The sequence below is a fragment of the Cicer arietinum genome, chromosome 4 (genome assembly GCF_000331145.2).
Source record: "Cicer arietinum cultivar CDC Frontier isolate Library 1 chromosome 4, Cicar.CDCFrontier_v2.0, whole genome shotgun sequence".
NCBI classification, from domain to species: domain Eukaryota; kingdom Viridiplantae; phylum Streptophyta; class Magnoliopsida; order Fabales; family Fabaceae; genus Cicer; species Cicer arietinum.
The window spans coordinates 15,001,627-15,026,090 of NC_021163.2; the positions used below are offsets into that span (position 1 = coordinate 15,001,627).

At 29.5% G+C, this 24,464-nt stretch overlaps 4 protein-coding genes across 5 annotated transcripts in view; 1 reads left to right on the forward strand and 3 right to left on the reverse strand.

Moving 5' to 3' along the window:
* LOC101490046 (actin-interacting protein 1-2) overlaps nucleotides 1–4,796 on the forward strand; it is a 12,070-nt gene extending 7,274 nt beyond the window's left edge. The window contains exons 2-6 of the mRNA XM_004496913.4: nucleotides 1,390–1,551; nucleotides 1,951–2,137; nucleotides 2,753–3,175; nucleotides 3,285–3,692; nucleotides 3,915–4,796. Of these exons, the coding sequence (XP_004496970.1) occupies nucleotides 1,390–1,551; nucleotides 1,951–2,137; nucleotides 2,753–3,175; nucleotides 3,285–3,692; nucleotides 3,915–4,172 (1,438 nt within the window). The 3' untranslated portion in view covers nucleotides 4,173–4,796. The remainder of the gene's footprint in view (nucleotides 1–1,389; nucleotides 1,552–1,950; nucleotides 2,138–2,752; nucleotides 3,176–3,284; nucleotides 3,693–3,914) is intronic.
* Nucleotides 4,797–7,419: 2,623 nt separating this feature from the next.
* On the reverse strand, nucleotides 7,420–9,784 carry LOC101490589 (heavy metal-associated isoprenylated plant protein 37). The gene is made up of 3 exons (XM_004496914.4): nucleotides 9,552–9,784; nucleotides 9,286–9,361; nucleotides 7,420–8,696 (listed from the first exon to the last, which is right to left on the reverse strand). Exons 1-3 carry the CDS (start codon nucleotides 9,588–9,590, stop codon nucleotides 7,642–7,644), a joined length of 1,170 nt encoding a protein of 389 aa, XP_004496971.1. The 5' UTR covers nucleotides 9,591–9,784; the 3' UTR covers nucleotides 7,420–7,641.
* Nucleotides 9,785–16,404: 6,620 nt separating this feature from the next.
* LOC101490913 (uncharacterized) lies at nucleotides 16,405–22,061 on the reverse strand. 2 transcript variants are annotated; one of them, XM_004496915.4, is made up of 10 exons: nucleotides 21,765–22,061; nucleotides 20,943–21,006; nucleotides 20,467–20,841; nucleotides 19,702–19,905; nucleotides 19,127–19,294; nucleotides 18,591–18,965; nucleotides 18,363–18,445; nucleotides 17,809–18,172; nucleotides 17,304–17,516; nucleotides 16,405–16,947 (listed from the first exon to the last, which is right to left on the reverse strand). In XM_004496915.4, exons 2-10 carry the CDS (start codon nucleotides 20,976–20,978, stop codon nucleotides 16,609–16,611), a joined length of 2,157 nt encoding a protein of 718 aa, XP_004496972.1. In that variant the 5' UTR covers nucleotides 20,979–21,006; nucleotides 21,765–22,061; the 3' UTR covers nucleotides 16,405–16,608. The 2 variants fall into 2 exon arrangements, with proteins under 2 accessions (XP_004496972.1, XP_073224129.1); XM_073368028.1 differs by lacking the exon at nucleotides 20,943–21,006 and having other exon boundaries at nucleotides 21,765–22,059.
* Nucleotides 22,062–23,357: 1,296 nt separating this feature from the next.
* LOC101491444 (uncharacterized) overlaps nucleotides 23,358–24,464 on the reverse strand; it is a 2,003-nt gene continuing 896 nt past the window's right edge. Inside the window, 1 exon segment of the mRNA XM_012714757.3 lies at nucleotides 23,358–24,464. This exon segment is cut by the window's right edge and continues 30 nt beyond it. Coding sequence (XP_012570211.1) covers nucleotides 23,687–24,464 — 778 coding nt within the window. The 3' untranslated portion in view covers nucleotides 23,358–23,686.

Sequence of the window (24,464 nt, forward strand, 5' to 3'; positions counted from 1 at the left end):
AATTCCCAAATTCCCAAATTACAAACCCTAATTTTTCAAACACGTTAAAAATATGGATTCCATAATATATATATCAAAATTCCCAAATTCCCAAATTCCCAAATTACATCTTAAAACAAAGACAATAACCGAATTTCATCATGAATTAGACATGGTAGGCTCTGATACCAATTGTTGGAAAAACCTTAATAACGTTGTGCTCAACAATCCATGTCAATTACATGATGAATAGCCAAAGGCGGAAGCGTACCTGTACCTGTGGGAATTGCCATTAATGAAATACTGAGATGATGATGATAGAGCCAATGGGTTGGGTGATCTTCCTCAGCAAAACACCCTGAAGACCTTGCTCTCTTGATGGGGATAGAGAGAACCAGAGAATTTTCTCCTTTAGGGTTTTGAAACTGAATAGTCTTGTTGTGTTTGCCTTGGGGACCATTACCCATATATATAACTATTATTAGTTATATCCCAAATTGCAGTATTTCCAATTTAGCCCCTCATTAAATTAGAGACTGTCTGGTATCTACACTATTAATTTTCATAACTATTATGCTCTTTAGCCATAAACTATTATACATTATTTGACCCCTAGTTTATTGGCTAATTATATAATGACCCTAACACACTTTATTAATTAATTACATATGTGACCCATAAATCTTACATACTTTCGTGATTCAGCTAAAATAGGGAACCAAAACTGCAATTAAACATTACTAATATTATAAATGTCCATGTAAATATAAAATTTGTATTGAATAGTTGATATCACATGATTTCTTTGAGAAGAGGGGAAGGTGTGACTTTGTAAGAGTTTAAAATAATAAATCAAATTTAATATATGGTGAGGAATTAAGCAAGCTTCACTATTGGTTGTTTGTGGAATAAGAAATTTCTTCAACAGATTAAGGAAATATCATGAAAAGTTCTTAGAAAAATATTATAAAAAACTTGTCATTCTATTTTTATTTTTTAACAACAAAAGTTAATTAGTTGATAGTATGTTATTAGTAGTCAATAATTGAAAGTGGATCTCTTCTCAAATTCTTTAGGACTTGCGGCTCAAGCACTTGAACTACGCTTTTCACAATACTTTGGTTGTTTGGCATCTAAGGTCTCCACTAGCTAAACACAATATTTGCTATGACTCCCCTGTATGATTTAGATGGATGTAGCTATGTGATTTCCTAACTTGTGTAATGATATTAATTTGTTTGAATTTTGTAAATATACTTTTTGCAGTTATGGCTAGGATATCAAATCATAAGACTAGAATTTAAATTAGCATCTCGTCAGATTCATTCCACTTTTCTTAGAAGAATTGGCTAATAGCTTGCATGTGCGAATGACCCCTTTTTTAATCTTTAAAATATTTTGCATTTTAAGGTGGGATTCAGGTTCCACTGTTGGTGATTTTGATGGCCATTCGCGGCGAGTTCTAAGTTGTGCAATCAAACCAACAAGGCCATTCCGCATTGTCTCATGTGGAGAAGATTTTTTAGCAAATTTTTATGAAGGTCCACCGTTCAAGTTCAATATGTCCATCAGGTAAGTGTTAGTAGCTGCTGTATTAATCAGTAGATAAATTCTTCAAATTACATATGAATTTCCCTTGTCTTCTTTTTTAGGGGGTAGTATATTATCATTTCCTAGGAAAAGACTTTCTGTAAGAGTTGGCATCTTTCAAGCACACGTACATACACAAAAAATTAATGTATGTGTCTCTTAACAGGGTATTGAAATATTATTTATATAACTTGACACGGGTTATAAGTTATAACGTGGTCTGGGTAAAGGTAGCTTCATTGTAGTTTTATAGAGTCAGGGCATTATCAATTCTTTACATTTGAGAATAAGGTCGAGTTTTAGCATGAAATAAGTATTTTCGGTTGAGTAGGTTTCCATTTCCTTATTCAGGTTGTCATAGAAGACATTCTATATCTGCAGGGACCATACGAACTTCGTCAACTGTGTTAGATATTCTCCAGATGGGAGCAAATTTATTACAGTTAGCTCAGATAGGAAGGGTATTATATATGATGGAAAGACTGGGAATAAACTTGGAGAGTTTTCCGAAGAGGATGGTCACAAGGGCAGCATATATGCTGTTAGTTGGAGTCCTGACAGTAAACAGGTGAACTCGAGGTTGTGTTTGAACGTTACTGTTTTATGTTGACTTGGATAAAAAATTTGTCTTTTTTCGGCTGGTATTGTAGTATAAGATTGCTATATGAAAACAATTATGTACTGGTCTAGCATTGTCAAGAGCTTAATCACTATATATATCATGGTTATCGGTGTCTTAAGATACTTGTGAGTCATATCTCAATTTGATACTCTCAGTTGATATGAATCTCTAGTGTATATCTATTTGGACATGAATTCCATCTTGAACCCCGATTCATTATGATGAAATCTCTGTTCATTCTATTGAATCCCTACTAAACTTAGTGTAACCACTTTTCTTTTGTCATTTGATATATGACTTGAAACTGGAATTGTTTTGAGGTTCATATTTATCTACGGATTGTAAGTTACGATGCATAGTAAAATTCCGATTAATGATCCAGAAATGAAATGTTTTTCGTTGAATGATTTGATTCTTTAATTTGATAACCATCATATTCATATACATATGTGTATATGCATGTATGTAAGGTGGAAAATGTTTTGATCTTATTTGTGCTATTTTAGATGTTCAGGGCTGCTATGTATATTCTAGTTTATATTAAGAATAAATAAATTACAGGTTCTTACTGTGTCTGCTGACAAGTCAGCAAAAGTATGGGATATTGATGAGAATGGTAGTGGAACAGTGCATAAGAATTTGGCTCTTACTGAATCTGGTGGGGTAGAGGACATGCTCGTTGGTTGTCTTTGGCAGAATGATCATTTGCTTACCGTGTCCCTTGGTGGCATGATCAATTTATACTCTGCTAAGGATCTAGATAAAAGCCCGTTGTCATTATCTGGTCACATGAAGAATATCACCGTTTTGAATCTGCTCAACAAAAGTGAAAAAATGCTTTTGTCCAGCAGCTATGATGGAGTGATCATTAGATGGATTCCAGGCATTGGGTACAGAGGTAAGTTTGACAGCAAACAATTTGGATTAATCAAATTGTTAGCAGCTGCTGAAGAAGAAGTTGTTACTGCTGGATTTGACAACAAGGTAACTGTTAGATATGCGTCATGACTCATCATTATCATCATATGTGCTCTTTTATTTGCAAGCACAAAAAATAACCTGTAACCTTTAAATTTGTATGTATTAAATGCAGGTATACAGAGTTCCCCTTGAGGGGGATAATTTTGGTCCTGCCGAGCATGTTGATGTTGGAAGCCAGCCAAAGGACCTGTGCCTTGCACTTAATTCCCCTGAACTTGCACTTATTGCAATTGAATCTGGGGTTGTCTTACTTAACGGTCCGAAAATTGTCTCCACCGTAAACCTGGGCTTTGTTGTGACTGCATCTACTATTTCACCTGATGGCAGTGAAGCAATTGTAGGCGGGCAAGATGGCAAGCTGCATATTTATTCAGTCTCGGGAGAGACCCTTACAGAACAGACTGTTCTTGAGAAGCACCGAGGTGCAATCAGTGTAATCAAATATTCTCCCGACGTTTCTATGTTTGCATCCGCTGATTTGAATCGTGAAGCTGTTGTGTGGGACTGTGCTTCTAGAGAGGTAACTTGAGCCTCTTATGACTGTTACATGAAGTTCATATGTTTTGTGCCTGAATGCTTTGGTTTGTCGTATACCAAATTTCCTATTTCAAATTAGAAATAAATGACTTCAACTATCATGATACATACTTATTTTTGTCATAAATTAATGGGCTGGTGAAATCATTTGGATGGCCATAACTTACTGAAATGCTGTGACTAAATAAATCTTCCTTTCTTTCAGGTGGTGCTTAATAACATGTTGTTTCACACTGCACGTATAAACTGTCTTGCTTGGTCGCCGGATAGCAAATTGGTAGCTACTGGTTCACTTGATACATGTGTCATTATATATGAAATTGGAAAACCAGCATCAAGCCGCAGAACCATAAAAGGTGCTCATCTAGGTGGAGTGTACGGGTTGACTTTTATTGAGTCAGAAACAGTGGTCAGTTCAGGAGAAGATAGCTGTGTTCGTGTTTGGACTTTGAATTCGGAATAAACTAGCATCAGAATCTACCAATGCATGTTGCAGTTTTGTGGTATGAAGTTGATTGCTGCGCTGTATTATTATATGATATGATTATCTTCACTGTTATGCAATGGTTATGCAGCTGGAAGAAAAGTTGAGGTTACGGTAGCCTTCAGGACCTAGGTGTCTATTGTTTGACAAATTTCTCCTTGAACTAGCAGTCTTATTTTTTATTATCCAAGCTTATTTAAATATGCAGAGGTGGGGTATTCCTAGTTATTTCCAAAGAAATTGGCAATTGGTCTTTGTCTAAGCAAACTGGTTCCTTTATTTTGCCTATCAAAGCAATTTCATTCATTTAGTTTCAATAAGCGAATCATGTCCAGCTAAGCATTTGATTAGAGTAATTAAGCACAATTTTGTGTATATAATTAAAATTAACATGTCTGTTATCTGCAACTTGGAGCGATATTGGACAATTCATCTCTCCCACACCTTGAGAAAGGATAATGTTGTGGCTGACTATTGTGAACCATGCACAGTCATTTTCCCGCACTCATTTTCAACCAAAGGGAGACTGGTAACTCACACTATAGAACCATGATCTCCTCTATTTATAAATTGTTGGAGAGATTGTAGACAATTCATCTGTATCCCACACCTTCACCAATATGTGGCTTGTCTGAGTAGTATGGGACTCGGGCACCTTAAGCATGTGGTAAGGGTTTGATCTCTCAGCTCTTGCGTATTGACAAAACTCAGTCAAGAGAGAACTCACGTTGTGTATCAATTGGCACTCTAACAAAATATAATCATTGTTAAAGGGAAGTGTCCACTTTATATCGATGTCATCATCATCATATTTACTATTTTGATCTCAAATATTAACAAATATATGGTTAAAAAAAAATAGATATGTCTTGTTTAATATTTCAATTAGATACATTGATTTTCTTTGACTTATATTTAAGACTAAATGTATAAAAAGATTTGTCTCATGCAAATACGGGTAATACTATGACAAGTGAACAATGTTGACCAAATGAATGTGGTTAATATTTATATATTAAATAACTTTTATTTTATTTTATTTTACATTAAAAAACACGTGCAAATACTGTGCAGTACCTTTAACCATTAGAATTATGAAACTGAGGTGTAGGATTAATCTACTTAGGGTCAAATTATTTCTTTCGACAAATTTTTTGTTATCTCTACTCCACCTTGTACTTGTTGAAGTTGTGGGAAGTTGGAACTCACATTTCTAGACATTATAATGATTCGTTATTGCTCACGAGTCATGGTCCCTGGATTCTCCTTGTTTCTGCGGACAGCGTTATGCTTTCTAGTTCTAGACAATAATTATATTGGCCTCCTGGTCCCTTCCTTTATACAGTAACTTCAATCAAACTACTTTTTTTTTAAAGAAAAAAAAAATACTCCATCTATCTCACAATAGTTCAGACATTTGTAAAAAATAAAGTTATGATAAAATAATCTATCATTTTAATTTTTAATGTACTTATTTTTATTGTACTATTTAATTAATATTATTTAGACTAAATATTGTGGTCTCTTAACTTAATTTCAGTTAATGTTTTCGTTCTTTATTATTATTATTATTATTATTATTATTATTATTATTATTATTATTATTATTATTATTTTTTCTTCTCGATATTGATAATTTAATTTTTATGTTTTAAAATGTCAACAATGTTATCCTTTTTATTATAAAAATTTATTAAAATTATGAAATAAAACCCATAAAATTAATTATATTCTTCAATATAATACAAATTTTATCAAATTTGTAACTCAAATCTTGAAATAAACTCATATTTTAATTTTTTATTTGATGTTGTTAGAAATAAAAATATGAGTTTATTTAAAGATTTAATTATGAATTTGATGAAATTTGCATTATGTTGAGCATGATAATTAATTTTATGGATTTTGTTTGAAATTTTTGATAAACTTTTTGAATTTTTGCGGAAAAAAATAACATTATTGACATTTTAAAATACGAAAGATCAAATTATCACTTAAAATTAAAATAAAAGACTAAATAAAAATTAAAACATTAACTAAAATGTAATTAAGAAACCACATATACTATTTAACCTATTATTTATATCATTTTCAATATAATATATTTATAATATTGATAATCAACCATTCAATGTGTGAAAATATTAAATCACTTAATCATTTGAAATTTAGGAAATGAATATACTCATCTCATCATAGCAAATGATGAATCTTTAAGTACTCATTATAAAATTATAAAACACCTAATTATCATCTTAAAAATTGCATGGCCATTATTTGATTAAATTTTTGCCTCCCAAACAATTAACTTTTCACGTACGCACTCTTCTACTCTGGTATAGTTGCTTGAAATGACAGTACACATTTTAAAAGGGACTTTAACTAAAATAGTTGCACGTGTATATTGTTTCTAATGTTTCGCATAAAGATATGGAAAACAATAATATGTTTCTTTTACTTGTTAGTGTATTAAAAATAAAAAAATTATATTAGAAATTGGTTTTTTTCTTCTTGAAAATTATGTATTCTATTTTTAAAAAAATATAATTACTGTTTTTGAAATACTTAATATTTGCTCTTAAAACATATGTTAATATGACCCCTAAACATATTATTAGTGTTTATGATGTACCATCCCCGATTTTCTTTAATAAAAATTTTGGATTTGTTTGAATTGATAGAATAGAATAGAGTGATATGGAATTAAATTTTATTGTTTGGATTTGTAAAAAATAGACGGAGTGGCATGGAATATAATGGAATCAATTCCCATCTTAGTTATGCAATTAATCTCATTTAAAAATATCCAAAGAGAGTGTTAGACCAAGACGCATGAAACATAGAGCATATATGTCTATAATTAGCATTGAAGTAAATATAATATCCCCAACAACACAACATTCAAGTTAGAATGTGGTGGTCCCAGTTACATTGGAAGCAAGCACTGTATCCTTACACACGTGACATACGCGTGCTTGTCTTACCTAACGTGCACACCAATCAACTTTGTCAACCCAACTGTTCCTACACGCAGTGTCATCATGTCTGTGTGCATACAATACACTAACTTGTGTCACCTTGTCTACTTTTTAGTCAGATCAGAATGTCCCATTTCCCATCTAATACTAAATATGTCAATATCTAATTAATCTTTTAATATGTGACCAAATTAAGCCATTATAGTCATTAAGATATAACAATATAACAAAGTAAAGTACTATAGTCATCAGAGAAACAAGCAGAGACATTTTAAAAATAATAAAAAGGCCAACAGCATCTAACCAAACAACACAGTACAAAAGATATGTTTCACAAACACATCCTAACACACATCTGCCCCACCAAATTACAGTCAAACAACTATACTACCTTTACTAAATGGGACTTTAAGGTCAAACACACCAATCCTTTTTACTTTCTCACTTTTCAAACTCTACAATCTCTATTACTACATTATTGAACAGCTGCTTGAAGTATTGTCATCGCTGAACATGTGTGCTGCTACAGAGTGATCATCTGTTGGATAACTAGGCAAAGCATAGGTGTAATTTCCAGGGCTATAGTTACTATTGTAATAATTACTGTTATAGTAATAGCCAGTGTTAGAAGGGATAAAAGGTGACCTTTGATACATCATCTGAGGCTGTTGTTGTTGCATACCATGCCTTGCTTGCATATTCATGTTCATCATAAGTGGTGATGGATGGTTATTGAAACCATTCATGTTCATCAACATAGATGATGGATATTGTCCAGTAAAATAACCACCATTTGGAATTGATGCAGATGAACCTTGAATCATATTATTATTATTATTATTATTGGACTGAATAGAAAAGCCTCCTAAACCATTAGAATTGGAATTTCCACCTAAAACAGTAGCACTACCAACACCATTACTATTTCCGTTGAAACCAGCTAAATTCATTATAGCACCAATGTCACTAGACCTTTTAGATTCTCCAAGGTTGAAACTTTCAACACTACTTAAATGACCATTGTTCAACTTCAGGGCTGCCATTGTTTTCTGATCAACCCCAACACCACTTCCCTTCATTCCCATATTCTGATTTGCATCTCCTTTCTTATTGCCACCATTGTTCATCTTAGCTCCAATACTTTTCTTCACATTGTTTGCATCAGTTGCTTGCTGTTGCCTCAGCATTTGAAGATGATTTGCCTTCTCTCTGATAAACTTCATCTCTTCGTCTTCATCATCTTCGTCGTCTTCAAAGTCCTCGTAATATTCACCATCCTCTTCGGAACTAAAAGCAGGAATTTTTAAGGCTTGTACTTGTTTTTGTCCTTTGTTCTTGTCATCTTTAACATTGTTGTTCTTCTGCTTTTGATTCTGATTCTGATTCTGATGATTATTAGTTTTTTGAGACCAGAGCTCAGCATATTTACCAGATCTTACCAGTTTCTTGATCAAAGTAGCTGAATCCACACTACCTGAAACTGTTACCTTCTGTTGTTCTGCATCTATTTGAACTTGGTAAACACCTATAGAACAAAGGAGCTAAATAAATAAATTCAAAAATTCTTCAAGGCTAAAAATATAGTATGTTACCTTCACAATATTATAATACATTTCAAACCATAGTGACTCAATTGTTCTTATTATTATACACCTTATTCTGAGCATTATCCAAATAGTACACCAAAGTCAAACTATGACATTTTAAAGAAAACATGTAATAAAGTTCTAAATATCAAACTTTTTAAAGCATGAACTTGTCATTAAAGATTTGAAAAGCAGCACTCATGATCTATTTACTTAATGGAAAAAATTAGTTTAGGATAGGGAAAAAAAAATCATTTTTCTGTTTCCCTTTTAACTCTCAGAATTTATTAAAGGAACCCCTAATTTTTTTCTTGATAAAAAAAGTAACCCCTATAAAATGAGTAAACTAAACAATGTTACTATGATAAGTTTGGAGTATGATTCTGAAATTATAATAAAATGTACTATATTCTCACTTGCATCTAAGAGAAAAGGCAAAACATAATATAGACAAAAATGAGTGAATAATGAGAACAAGACAAGGTATGGAAAAGTAGAGTAGAGAGATGAAAGAGAGAAAGTGAGGACCTTCAATTCTCTGAAGGAGTTTCTTCACTTTCTGCTTACAACCATCACAGTGAATGTTCACTTTGAGAACACAAGTCTGTATAGATTAAAAAAAAAAAAATCAAACAACAAAAAAGAAAACAGAAAGATTCTAAAGGAAAAAGACCAATACCAAACTTTGCTGTGTTTATAGGAAAACTAAAAATAATAAAAAGGGAGAAAAGGGGGGGGGGGGGGGGGGGGTTTAAAAGCAAAACAGAAAGCAAGATTTATGGAGAAAGAGGTACCTGGATTTTAAGGAGCTTAAAGTCTTCTTCTTTAGTCATTTCTTCAGTGCTGTTTGTTTGAAAATGAAACAAGGTTCACCCTTTTCTCTCTCTCTCTCTCTCTCTTTTTAATTTTCCTTTTGCAAACAAAAAGAATAAGGTTAAGCAAATGGTAAATCTAAAAGGGATTGCATGTGAGTTTCTACAAGTTATATACTAGTAGTAGATACATTCTAGTTTCTCACTCTCTCTATGCTATTCTTAGGTACTAGGAGTAGTATTAATTACTCTTCTTTTCTCGACACTCTCAACAAGTTTCTCAAAAGCAAACAAAACAAAGGCACAGGGGGTGTTTCAACATAAATATCTTAGTTTTGTTCTTTTTAATTGTTTAATTTCAATTATATGCACGTTTTAAAAAAATAATTAATTTTTTATTTCCCATAACAAACTTAGTGTTATTTATTCAACTAATATTTATCTTAATTATAGTTGATTAAAAAATTTAATAAATAAAAATGTAATTATGTTTATATTATAAAATAATAAATAGATTGAGAGAAAAAATAACAAATTAAATGGTTGAAGAGGAAGAAGAATGCAAGGGAAGTGAAAAGTTAGAAGAAAAGAAGCAATAAATAAAGTAGTGAGAGGTGGAAAAGTCAGAAGGAGAGTCTTGGAGAGAGAAATATGTGAAGTGATGTGATTTAACGTTAAATATTGAAAGGAGGAAAACAACAATAAAAGAACAACAGCGACTTGACATGCCGAATTCATACTCTCCACCCTTTGTCACATCTCAACGTACTACTACTACTACTAATTTATTTTATATTTCCAACTATTTAAAATTGTTTTATATACCAAATCTCTAAAGACACAACTTAGGATTTTTTTTTCTCTTTATTCTATATTTCAAACTATTACAGTTTTGAAATAAACTGTAATAAATATATTTTGAAATAAATTTTCAACGAATCAAATTAGTTTTAAAAAAATGATATTAGAAAAATATATAACGCATTAATAAAATTTTAATTACTAATTTTGGAATATTAATTAATATAAGATTTATTATTTATTAAAAATATACTTTTAAATATTTTTAATTTTAAACTAATTATATTATTAACTTAATGAAACACTTCAATTAATTTATAGGTTATAAACTACACCACCTCTCTCTATTTATAACATTTTCTATACTCAATATTTATAGAATATAAAATATATTAACGCGATATTTGGTGTACCATGGAAAGGATCTTGAATCCTTTTTCATAATAAGGGTGACTTTTGCACACAAAAAATATATTTGTTTCAAAATGAATATTATTTTTTATTTTTAATACATGTACTTTTTAATTATTAATATGAGCACTAAAATAGTTTAACATTAGATTTTTTTATACTAAAAAATCAACTATTAATAATTATGAATAATTATTTAATAAAATAGTTTTTTTTTTAATTGTGATTCTTTTAAATAGGTGTGTAGAAAACCTTATTAATGTTAAACGAATTGAATAATATCAAATATCGACTAGTTTATTAGTTATAAACGACTATCAATTTTTAATCAATTTATCATAGTATCATTACTTCTCAGTCCCACAATATTACTCTAGTTTATTAGTTATAGCCATTTATAAATATTATATGCATAATTTTAATATAATATATTTCACAAAACATTTAAGATAAATAATATTTTAATAGTTAACATAAATAATTTAATAAAAATATATTTTCACTTTTTTAAGTTATACATTTTATATGATATATATGAAATTATCGTACAATTTAATTATTATGAAAGATAAAAAGTAGTTTTCTTTTCTTTTTCTTAAAAAAAAAAACCACAAATTTTCAACTTTCAAGACAATTAGAGCTAAATGACATGCATTAGATTGTTTTTACATATGAGATTTTACAAAAAAATGAGATATTTTATTTGTACATAATATATTATATATAATTATGCTTTTACAAATAAAAATAAAAATAGACAAAAAAAAAATTATCGTTGGTATCACAAGTTAATGTTCATACTTATATATGGAAATAAAATGAAAACAACATCAATAGACAAAGATAATTAAAAATTCAAATTGATTTATAACCAACTACAAATAATTAATCTTTATGCGTTACACAAGGACATATAACTAAATATCGATCTTCATTTACAAGAGGATAAATAACCATAATCAAAAACTAAATTTCATGTGTTCCATGAGGATAAATAATTATAATCAATAGTTGATATTCGGTGTAAATAACTATAACCAATGTTACATCTTTATGTGTTACATAAAATATGCTCATGTATTACATGAAAAAACTATAACCAAAGACTATTTACTTATGTATTTTCTAAAGATGTAAGGTTATAACTAAAAATTGTTTTTTTATGTGTTTCATGAAGATAAAATGCTAAAAAAAATTACATAATTTTGTTTACATGAAACATACTCATGTTTAGATGAAGGAGATAAAAAAATTACAACAAGAAGCTTCAAGATATTCAATCAAAGAGGATAATGAATACATAAAGATACAAAATTAAAGATGCGGTCTTATTCGAGAAAAATATTTAGTCATGGAGGAGATTTGAAAATAATATATCTAAATAAATTTAAAATATTTTATTTAAATTTATATTTAAATATATTAAAAATTTAGAATAAGATATGATATATAATTATTCTATGTGTTTATAATATGTTTAAATCTGTTCTTTATTTTAGGGATATGATATATTTTATTTTAGGGATATGATGTATTTTTATAAAAACTAACTCTATATAAAGAACGATTAATAAAAAAAATTATGATATGAGATTTTTCACACATAAACAATAAAATTCTTCATATAATTATGTTTCCGCAAATATAAACAACAACAACAAAAAATCATCAATTTTAAAATTATTAGTGTGACATGACAAAATCATAGCTTCTCATTACATGATAATATAAAAGTATTTTAAAGTGTTGTTGAATACATATAAAATCCAATTATTTTGTTATATTTGATAAAATTGTTTATCATTTTCTTATAATACAATTAACTATTTATTATTTTATTATGTCCATTTTATAAGAGATGAGAGATGATTGAATTATATTTTGTAAAAGGATTATGTAGTTTCATATTTCATTTCTATTTTTCTTTCAACGATAAATAATTAAAGGTATTATTCACATTAGAAATCTATTTGTGCCATGCCCAGGTTACTCGTGCTACATTTTAACTTATGTTAATTTTTCATTTTTATAATGTAAAAACAATCATTTGTAAAACATGGATATGAATGTTACAATAAAAAGTTAAGATTAATCATAAAAATTTGTGTACATAATTTTTTTTATGGTAACAATTATATTTCCTATAAAGAAACGCAACAATTATCTATTGTAACAAACAGAAACATGCATATTTTACATTGCAGAATATGTACGCACCGGTGAATTATATTTGAGAAATAATTTTTATGCAGAAAAATTGGTAAGAAATTAAAACAATTGTACAATAATGCATATTTAATTAAAAAAGATGGACTACATGTTATATAATAAATCTTTTAAACTTGTTTAAAAAATTTAAATAATATTTTTTTTATCATTATAATTATTACATCAAATTTTGATATTTTTATCAAATATTCAACTTTTAATAGTTTATACATATTAACCTTATTTAGTTTTTAACATATTTAAATGTATTATTATTAAATAGAATCGAAGTAGGATGTATATAAAGTCACATTCTTCAAAATGTCATATTAAATATTAAAATAGAACTAAATTTCATTGACATATTTACTCGTTAATCTATTTAAAGATATTTTTTATTACTTATTCAAAAATGTTAAAATAAATTAGGCTTTTAAATAGGTTAATATGTCATACCATATTTCTATCATGAGTCAAGTTTAAACTTTAAATTTTTAGCCGGCTTCATGTATAATAAAATCTAACTCGATTTAACCTATTCTCACTCCTATATCTCATCTCTCCTGTATTTACTAAAAAAAAAAATTATGCATAATATTATTGTTCTATTGAACTTACATCTCAATCGGTCATATATTAAAAAGACACTAAATACATCACTTGTGCCACTAAGAATATAATCTTGAGTTTTTTATACGTAGTCTGAAACTTATTTCCTTAAATGTCCAACTTTTTTTTTTCAGTAGGAAGTCGTTTATTAGGGAAGCAACCACCTTAAGAGAAATTTTTTTAACCTCAATAGAAGGTCGTTTTTTGGAGAAGCGAACTCTAACTGATAACTTTTTTTTTTGTTATATTTTAATATTTGTTTATTATTAAAATTATTAATTTAATTATTTAAAAACTAAAAATATTAATAATAAATTAAAATAAAATACATTAATACATTATAAATAAATTTTATATTTTAATTATTATTATTACAATAAATAATTATTATAAATAATTAAAATATTTAAAAATTCAAAATATTTTTAATAAAAAAATAAAATATATAATAATAATAATAAATAAAATACATTAAAATAATTATAATGTTAATAATATTATAAATTTTAATAATAATAATAATAATTTTAATTTTAATAATAATGTGACAAAACAACTAGAAGGAAGTTGTTATAATAAGAGGAAGTTGTTATAATAACTTGTCAAGTGTCCCTAACTAAATACTCAATATGGATTCTTTAGATGGGTCAACTATGTCACATCATCTTGAAGCAATTCACTCATTTTCTACTCCAACGTGAACTCAACATAATTCAAGTTCTACTATGCCACATCACCCTAAATAAACCCATTCATTTTTTACGGTTTAACTTTAAAAAAATCATATTATATTCCATTACTTTAATTTATATATTAATATTTAATTTTATTATAACTTAAAATATTAATTTAAATGAAAAAATAATTAAAAAAGTACGTTAATAAAAACTTTAATAAACTTCTGTAACAAAAATTGTGAAGTATGAGTAACAAATTGTTTCTATTAATGAGCTAACAATCGTAATTAAATGAGAAAAAAAAGGCTAACCGCAATATATTAACTAAAAAAAAGCTAATGGTTACAAAATTATTATTATTTAATAAATTAAAAAGAAGTTAACGGCTATAAATTAATAAAAAATGATAAAATTATTATTATTAATAAATTAATAAAAGGTAACGGTTATAATTTTATTATTATTAAATTGTGAAGCACCCCTTCCTGACAATACCGTAGTGACACCTGGGCACAACTCCAACGGTGAACCCACAAAGTTAAGTAATTACACGTGGACGAACTCATGTTCACTACCGTTGGAGATGCTCTAATATTTTGATGTGTCCCTCAATATGACGTGTCCCTCATATTTTAAAGTTGTTATAATAACAACTTTTTAAATATTGAAGGACACGTCAAAATATTATGGACACCATCATTTGTTTTGGCTAGTTATTATAACAAATTTCTTTGTAACAACTTCCTTCTATTTCTTTTGGCATGTTATAATTAAAATTATTATTATTATTAAAATTTATAATATTATTAAAATTATTATTGTTATTAATGTATTTTATTTATTTATTTATTATTATTATTTATTAATGTGTTTTATTTTATTAATAGTATTTTGAATTTTTAAAAATTTAATTATTTATAATTTATTAAATAATTTATAATGATAATTTATTTTAATAATAATAATTAAAATATAAAATTTATTTATAATTGATTAATGTATTTTATTTTAATTTATTATTAGTATTTTTTTTATTTTTTAAATAATTAAATTAATAATTCTAATAATAAATAAATATTAAAATATTAAAAGAAATGTACTTAGTTAGAAGTCGCTTATCCGAAAAACGACATTCTATTGAGTTTAAAAAAATTTCTCTTCAAGTGGTCGCTTTCTTAATGAACGACTTCGTACTGAAAACAAAAAGTAAGGCGAAAATTTGTAATCGTGTCGTATAATAAACAACCAAAATAAATATAAGCTTCAAGAGAAAAAAATATTTGACGTAATTTTCTAATTAGTGCGTTTTGGATGCTGTCCTTTAAAGAGAATTAAATGGAAATTAATGTAATTTTCTCTTTGAAAAACACTCTACCACTCCATCCATTCTATAATATGTGTCGTTCGTTTTGCTTTACAACAATTAATAATGTATAAATGACACTTATTTTGCAATGGATTAGTAATTCACAAAGACAAGAAAGATTGAATGATTTTGGTTTTACCGGTACTTGTGGACGAATAAAAATAATATATATAGTCATTTGAATGTTTCGATGCTTCACACTTGGACTCATCAACGGTGTTGAGATACTCGTACAATAAAAAATGTTGAATTTGTACTATCATTAAACTCCTATTTTTCATAAACTACATTAATTTTAATAAAATCAAATTTCTTTAAAAATATTATTCAAACTAAATGGCAAATATTTTATGTTTGGAACGAATATTATTTTATCTCATAATCTATTCAAATTATCCCACAAACACATTTAATTTAGAATCCGTTGCCCATTTATCTCTCTATAAAAAAAGTTTAGACCTCTCATTTGTACACAAATTGTTAATGTAAAACTCTTTTGATCTAATCAAAAAAATTAAATAAGTCAATAATAGTATTAAATTTGTTGATTATAAATATTTCTTTTACAATTTTATAATTCAAACGAAAGAATTAATTAATGTTTTTAATATAGTATTTTTTTAATCAACTTCCTTATAGCCTTTATTATTGATTGCAAAAATATATATAAATCAATCGGAGATAAGTTAATGAAAAAAAAAATTAATACGGTTGAAAATTAATAAAAACTATTATAAATGAAGACAAAAAATTCTCAAGAGGGTGAGGGAATATAAAGTAGACTTTACTAATTCTCCATGAAATTAAGGTTCAAAGGCTAATTTTCAGCAACCAGCTACTAAAAATTTAGCCTATATTTACAACATTTTACAATAAAAATTTACCTCTTTGATTGCAATGTCCCAACGACATTCGTTAGCGGTCTCCTTAAACAAAAAGCAACCAATTTTTCTAACAAAATATGTTGTTAAGATGTTTCATGTAGCTGCTTTGTCCAGTCAAAATGTTCCCACTCTTTAGAAAAGCTAGCAACAGCTTGCTTTTGCACCTCCACTGTCTCGTATCTCCGACGTCTATGCATGTCTTCCTCGGCCAAATGAAGCATGCCTCTAATGACATTCAAGCCAAGACTACTCTTAAACTCCTTTTCATCATCGATAACATGAACAAAACCTTTGTTTAGACCAAATTCTACATGAAAATATGGGAAGTGCTCCGGAATTGAATTGCGCAAACCCTTTTGACTCGTATCAATGAGTTTTTTAGCGTTGTGTTGGCTCCACTCATCTTCTGCTTCATCAATTGCCTGCGATTGAAGTCAATTTAAAACAGCCGGTGAGTAGAACGAAAAGTGCAATCAACAACCAAGCATCATTTTAACAAACATGTTCAGATTCTGGAGGTTTGCTTTTAAGTTTTACTCACGTGTTCACACCCATCCAAAGAACATATAAAATAAGGGTTGTGCAAATAAACTTATAAGCTGAATGGAACTACACCCGAAAAATACATAATTCCAGCATCTTTCCACAAGCATGATTCACACAATTCAAGTCATCTAACCTAAAGTGTACACAGTTATATACATATCAATTATTCACACAAGCATAATCATACCCCTTCACATAACACAATAATCTAACAAGAATTTTGATATCTGACCTTCTTAAAGTATAAAGGAGCCTCTTTAGCAATATCTTGGGGTAAAGGAATGCACTCAACCATACAATGGCGCCGTTGTTGTGCCAATTCCATCACAGTTTCAAGAAATACTACTTCCTTATCTTGCTTTGCAAACATCATAATAAGGCATTTCTTGAAGTTTCGAATTTCTACCCACACATTATCATCCACGGTTCTTGTAGCCGGTTCATGCTGCCATATTAACGATAAATAAAAGTTGCAAATGTATGAGTCAGTGAAATAAAAATTAAAAATAATGAAGTTGACATGTAATCTTCACCATTTATTAGTAAATATTCAAGCCATAGAAAATAAATCTTTAGGTGTTGAATCTTTTGTAAAATAACATCATTTTCTATAAGAAAAATCAACCAATGAATTCATTCACACTTATATTATAGGGATTGTGTTCAATAATAAACAACAAGCTCATGCTTCTTTCAACTGTTAAAGAAACACTAATGGTAGTATAAATTAAACTCACCGGAATAGGTAGAATACAACAATGACCAGGCACCACAGGTTGCCACGGTGGTAACATAAGATATGTGAAATTTGCGATGGACACAACAAGATGCATAGGTCGATTTGGATTCTCCAAACAAAAGAGGCAACGTTCTTTCTGGGTCAAGAATCGATTTTCATTCATCTTTTTTTGAATATTCCTGGAGTCATCACCTCCTGGCTTCTTTCTCCTCTTTCTGTTTTGACCATCTTCAAAGTCGTATTCATCATCTGCCTGAGTAGAAACCTTAAATTGCTTGTTCTGCATTATATTACAAGCAAGATGCATATCAGCATCATCCTCTCCTTTCTTTTGTTCAGCAGATATCCTCTGCATAGCATACCTTGAATAAAGTAAAATGTCATTGTCAAAATCATAGGTTAAGAATGCATAAACTCGTAGAAATCAATACATTTTGATGCAACACATCAATCATGTTTATGAGCGTACAAAAAAATATAAGCAAAAAAATCATAGACAATAAGTCGGACTATGTTTTGCTGCAATACAAGAAATTCAAGATAGAAAAATACCTTCTAGAACTTCCATCGGTTCTTGATCTAGTTGTATGATCTTTTTCACTGCCCTCCTTTGTGTTTAATACCTTTGCTTCTTCCTGCCCACCAAAACAAGAACAAAAAGCGTACAATTGAATCAAAATAAGCATGAACCTAGAAGGATATGCTTTTTGTAGACAATATGTTGAGAGATAGAGACATAGTCTAGAAAAGAGCGCGTAGTCTCTCCTCTTATGGCCTTACCATTAGTTTTTCGGCTTCTTCATTCTTTCCTTTCAAACGAAGTTGCATAGCCTTTGCTGCCAACTGGTTTGCACTCATCTTATTCTTCACTACTGCATTTCTTTCACCAGGTGTGTTTACATCTGAAGAAACCTTTTCGGCTTCAAAATTTTCCAAAATAGAGCCATCAGAATTGCCACTCTCCTTACTAACTAACTCACGCATAAAGCTTCCGTCATTAGCGAATTTATTTAAGCTAGATGCTGCAGCAGAGATTATCTCAGCACCCTCAGCACTAAAAAACTGGCTTTTGTGCTTTTTTCCCCAAGATAAAGAATCTTGAACTTTAGGTGCTTTCATTTCATGGTGCCGAACAGAGGCATTTTTTGTGTAGTCCTGCCAGAGTTTCATTATCAAAATTTAGTGAAGTGCAACAGAGTTTCTTCGTAATTTCAGAAAAATTAGATTAACACCCATAACAATTTATTCAAAATAGAATTCTTCTAGAAAACAGAGAAAAAAATATGCAATAGCTTTCTATCTGTTCTCGAAATTACCCTTTTAGAATCCCTTTGGATAGTCTTATCAGAATCTTGTGAATTTTCTTCAGTTACCCCTCTTTGTCTACTTTTTATAGCACGTAGATGAGCCCGAGCTGGGGCAGCTGCTTTCGATGCAACAGATGCAGTCAACTCACCAAGAGATCCCCACCTTTCTCCCACAACCTGTACATATCCATATAATGAATGTTAAGAACCACTGAACCTTAAGTAAATGGAAAGCACGAGAATGAATCTGTTATTGGAGAACGAAATAATATGAACAAGAGGAGAGAATTATCCTTACAAGGGTTTCAACTTTCACCATTCTACAACACAAAAAATACTCAGTTCTCAAATGCTAACAATTCAGAATGATCCTTCCCTCTACCATAAACATTTCTCTAACTAATAAGTAACTAAACTAATATTATGTGCAAAAATAAAATATTTTGTTTTTCTTCCCTTTCCTCTTCCAAGCAAAAATCTTCATGTCCAAACAGAATAATATCCGATTTTTTTTATAGGATAGACAGATGAAATCTATTACAAAAATAGAAACAAAGAATATCTAAAAAGCAAGGGCATAAAACCTCTCCAAAGCTTCTTCCTTCTCGAGCTGCTTGCTCTTGTGCACGCTTTAAAGCTTTAAGTCTCCAACTTGCTCCTCCATCCCCAACAAGGGAAGACGAAAGAAGTTGGTTTGCAACAACTTTAACTCCATCACTTTCTTCTGGGTAACCACTTCCGTCATTCTTTAGATATGGATTCAATTCCCTAGGATTCGCTTTCTTTGGCTAAAAGAATGAGAAAAAAAACCATTTAGACTTTTTAACATGTTATATTGGCCATGAGATTAAAAGATCAAAACAAGCTGCAAACAAAATGAAAGCATTTAAGATAGACCATAAATAAGCATATACTTCACCTGTTGGAGCATCAACAAGGAATGTTGTTTCCTCATTAGCTACTCAAACAAAAATATACAAAGATACAAGATAAATCAACACATATTAGACAAATGAATATCAACTTACTCTCGTGCAGAAGAAGGCTAAAGGCTCAATCAATCTTAGAAGGCTAGTACTCACCAAGGCCAACTATCTGATTCTGATACATTTTCAGTTTTTGGATAACATATTTGAACATTTTTTTCTATTTACTTATTAGTTATTACTTATTTTATTTTATCTTTTAGTTTTCATTATTTTATAGAAAAAATCATTACGGAGAAAGGTGTCAATACAACAGCAGAAGGGGATCCATGGCATAAGATTTCGAAATTGTTGTCGTGTGACTAGAAAGATACAGGTTTGAGCCGTGGAATTAACCTCTTGAAGATAGAAGGTAAGACATACCTGCTCAACTGGAACTTCTTCATACAATATCTCCTTTGTTTCTGAAACTGCAGATCTATTACTTTCAGACCTAAGCATCCAATCCAATCCCATTTCTTTTCTTGCAACCTCCCTCTCCCTTTTCTTTTTTCCTTTCCTCCTTTGTTTCTTATCACCCCCCTCACTTTCACTTTCGGTTGCGTCAAACGAAGAACTTGAAGAACTTTCATCCGATGAATACCACTTCTTTCTAGAGCTTTTTTTTATCTTATCAAGCTCATCATCATCAGAAGAGATATTCCTAGAGCTCTTCCCCTTCCTCTTACCCTTTTTCCTTCTATTTGATATTTTCTTTTTCTTTTCCTTCGAGTCAGAATCGAAGGACTCATTTTGTACCTAGTACAATGCAAAAATGTGAGTAGAAAACAAAATCAGATGTACAAATAGGAGTGAATAACAACAGTGATACTATGATAAAAGATGGCAACTCTACAAACCTGGTCACGGGGAATGAATTTCACACCAGAAAGCATTTTCAGGATTGTGACACTTTATCGATGCCTTCATAATAAGAAAAAGTAATAAATAAGCGTATGAAAGTGCATGGATTGAATTTTTCAAAAATAAAATATTAACCCCTTATTTGGGTTGAATATCAGAACAAAAACCACATTTCTCTCCTAAAACAAGATTTATAATCGGTTTCATATCTGGCTATGTTTCAAAATTGGCTTTTGTTCATATTTGGATTCAAATCTTGTTTTTGTTAAATATAGGAATTTAAAAAAAAAAAACTGGATTTTTCCGAGTATTCTCGTACTGGTTTTGAACTTAAAAAATCCAAGTTAAAAAACCAGTTTTTTAGATAATTTCTTTTGCAACAACAGAATATCAAAGCTTCTTTTAGTGCTACCAAAATCGAAGACAATGTCACCTCCTAGTTCAATCAATCAAATAGAAGAATATAAATACAATATGTTTATTAATATGCACATTACCATTTCTAATAACATGTTTTGCTTCAACATGCACACCAAACTTTGTTTGGTCATGCCCTTTTGAAACCAAAATAAATTAAATAAAGAACCTCATCTAGAACAACTCAATTTCTTATCAAAAGTGTGTCCCCATCACTGACACCACTGACATTATCAAAAGTGTGTCCCCAACCACTGACACCTTGATTACATACGATCACACAAAAGCCATATAAGAAAAAAGCAAATAAACAAACAAAAACTGCAAAGTCACACAATCGCAAGATGAACAAACTAAAACGAATGGAAAAAAAAAGGGACAGGATCGGAAAGAGGACTTACTTAGGCGGAGTAAACTTGCGGTGTGATGGCCGGAACCGACACGCCGTACGTGGACAGAATGTGGAGGTGGTCAACTAGGTTTACCGGAGATTTGCGATGGCAGTGTCTTTAGGACACAACAATTCCAAACCTATTAATGAGAATTTAAGACAGAACTTGGAATTTTCAAGTATTTCCGCGATCGTGATGGGAGGGAAAAAAGGTTCTAATCTTGTATTGACTGAAGGGGATCGAAACAGATAAGAACAGAAACCCTATATTAGGGTTCAGAGGCCCTATATTATATTTCAAATCTAGATATTGATATTATCTATATTTTAGCTAAAAAACATTAAATATCAATGTAAATCTCTCGTACCTTTATGAATATGGCTTAAATTAAGTTTGAGACACTGATTTCTCACCTTCCTTTAATTAATAATTAGTTATTTAATTAATGAATTATATTAAATATTAAAATAGATGATAAAATTAGATACTTGAGAATATATATATATATATATATATATATATATATATATTTATTTATAATATTAATGCAATTGCTCCATGGATAAGCTACTAGATATATTGATCTCTTATATAATATCTTCTAATTCTGTGTAAATTTATATTAATATCGCGGAACCTTGATAAATATATATATATTCGATAATGGAGGGACTCACCACTCTCAGCTGATTAAATTATATTATAATTATCAGATTATAATTTTGGGATGAGGTATGCTTCAGCCTTAAAATAAAATTAATTATCAGAATAGGTCTTTTCAAGGTTAATAAATAAATTATTAATATTTTATTTAATATTTATCAATTTCATTTTAACAATTTTTTTCATCAATAATAAAGCTAATTCATTAATCTTTCTTTTAACATAGTTGATCTTAGATAAAATTTAACTAATTTGAGTTTGAAAATATACATGAGTTGTTAATGACTATATTAAAAATTAGAAATTAAAATTTTGTTAGAGGTATTTTATTATTTATGTGTATAGTTGTTGGAAATTTAAAGAGTTTTTTTAATATATTATTGAGTCTTTGTATTATATAAAAATTAAAATAAAAAATTATTTTTTGGCAAAGACTCAAGCAATTGAGCAAGTTTGTTAATTATTTTGTAACAAATGTTTTTTAATATTTTAAAGTGACAATCGATCACTTTTTTTACCTCTTTTATTTGATATCACTATAAAAGTCGTCTTTGTGTATAAGCAATATCAATGTTTAACTATATCTAATGTAAACAAGAAATACTCCAAAGAAAAATATTTTTCTTCCAAAATTAATTAAAAATATTTTTCTTCCAAAATTAATTAAAAATATTTTTCTTCCAAGATATTATATATATATGGATGAGTTGTATGATGAGAGAGTTAAATTTTGATCATAATCATACATGGATGGTCAAAATTAGAAGAAAATGTCATGTGACTTTTCTTAAGTGATCATGGTCCACTCAAATAATTTTTAATCATAATTATCCATATATGATTGTCTAATTAAGATTTAACTCTCCTATTGTAAAAATTTAATATGCTCCCTATATATAGACATATGCACATATGTAATTGGAGTGAACAACATCGATGTCTAAGCACATAAACTGAATTATGATCTTAGGAAATATAGCTTGGCATAATTGAATAGAGATAATCCCAATATAATGGGTCAGTGAGGTCAAAGATAAACTAGGAGGTTAAGGAGTGATCTCTGGCGTGCTTCTAATAAATTGGCAGTACCCTCTAAATCTATTTTACACCTATAGATAGATAGATAAGCATGCTTCCTCATAAAATCAACGGATTATTTAGATAACTTATAGCGTGTTTGGAATTATCATGAAACCACGGAAGCTACAATAATTTAGTTAGCTCTATTGAGCTCCTAACATGCTGGAATGCCTTTGTGCAAGTATACGTTAAGCAGTTAATGGAGTATTCCTCAGTTTATCAACTTTCAGAGCAAAATGTATGGCAGTATTCTCCATTCCCGAATCAATTAGAGCTCCCCTAAAGGTATTGAACATATTGGCAGAAGGCCTAATGCCAACATCCAACATTTGTTGAAAGTATTTACATGCTTCATCCAACTTATTTTCATGACACAAGGCCAAGATCAGCGTCGAGAAGACGTGCATTCCCGGTAGGACTCCCTTGTCTTTCATCTGATCCCAAACTACCATTGCCATATCCAATTGGTCTTCATTACAAAACATTCTCACCATGATAGCATATGTGTTTGCACTTGGCTCACACCCCATCTCACTACTCATTCTTTGGAAAACTGAGTAAGCTTCTTTGGTTCTTCCACCCTTTATCAAGTGATGAAGTATTATGTCATATGTTCGAGAATTCGGACCAATCCCGAGTTCTTTCATTTCATCAACAATTCTATAAGCATCATCAAGCCGCATTGACCAGCAATAAGCCCCAACAACAGCATTATAAGTAGGTGCTTCTGGTAGAAATCCACAAACTTTAGATTTTTCGAAGAATTCAAGAGCTTCATCTAATCTATTACCAGAACCAAGACCAATAATTAAAGTGCAATATATATGAGGACTAGGACATATATTCTTTGATTGCATCTCATGATAAAAACCAATAGCCTCATCATATTTTTTAGCTTTACAATATGCATTGATGATTATACCATAGGTAACAACATCAGGTTCAAAACCCTCACCTTTCATTTCC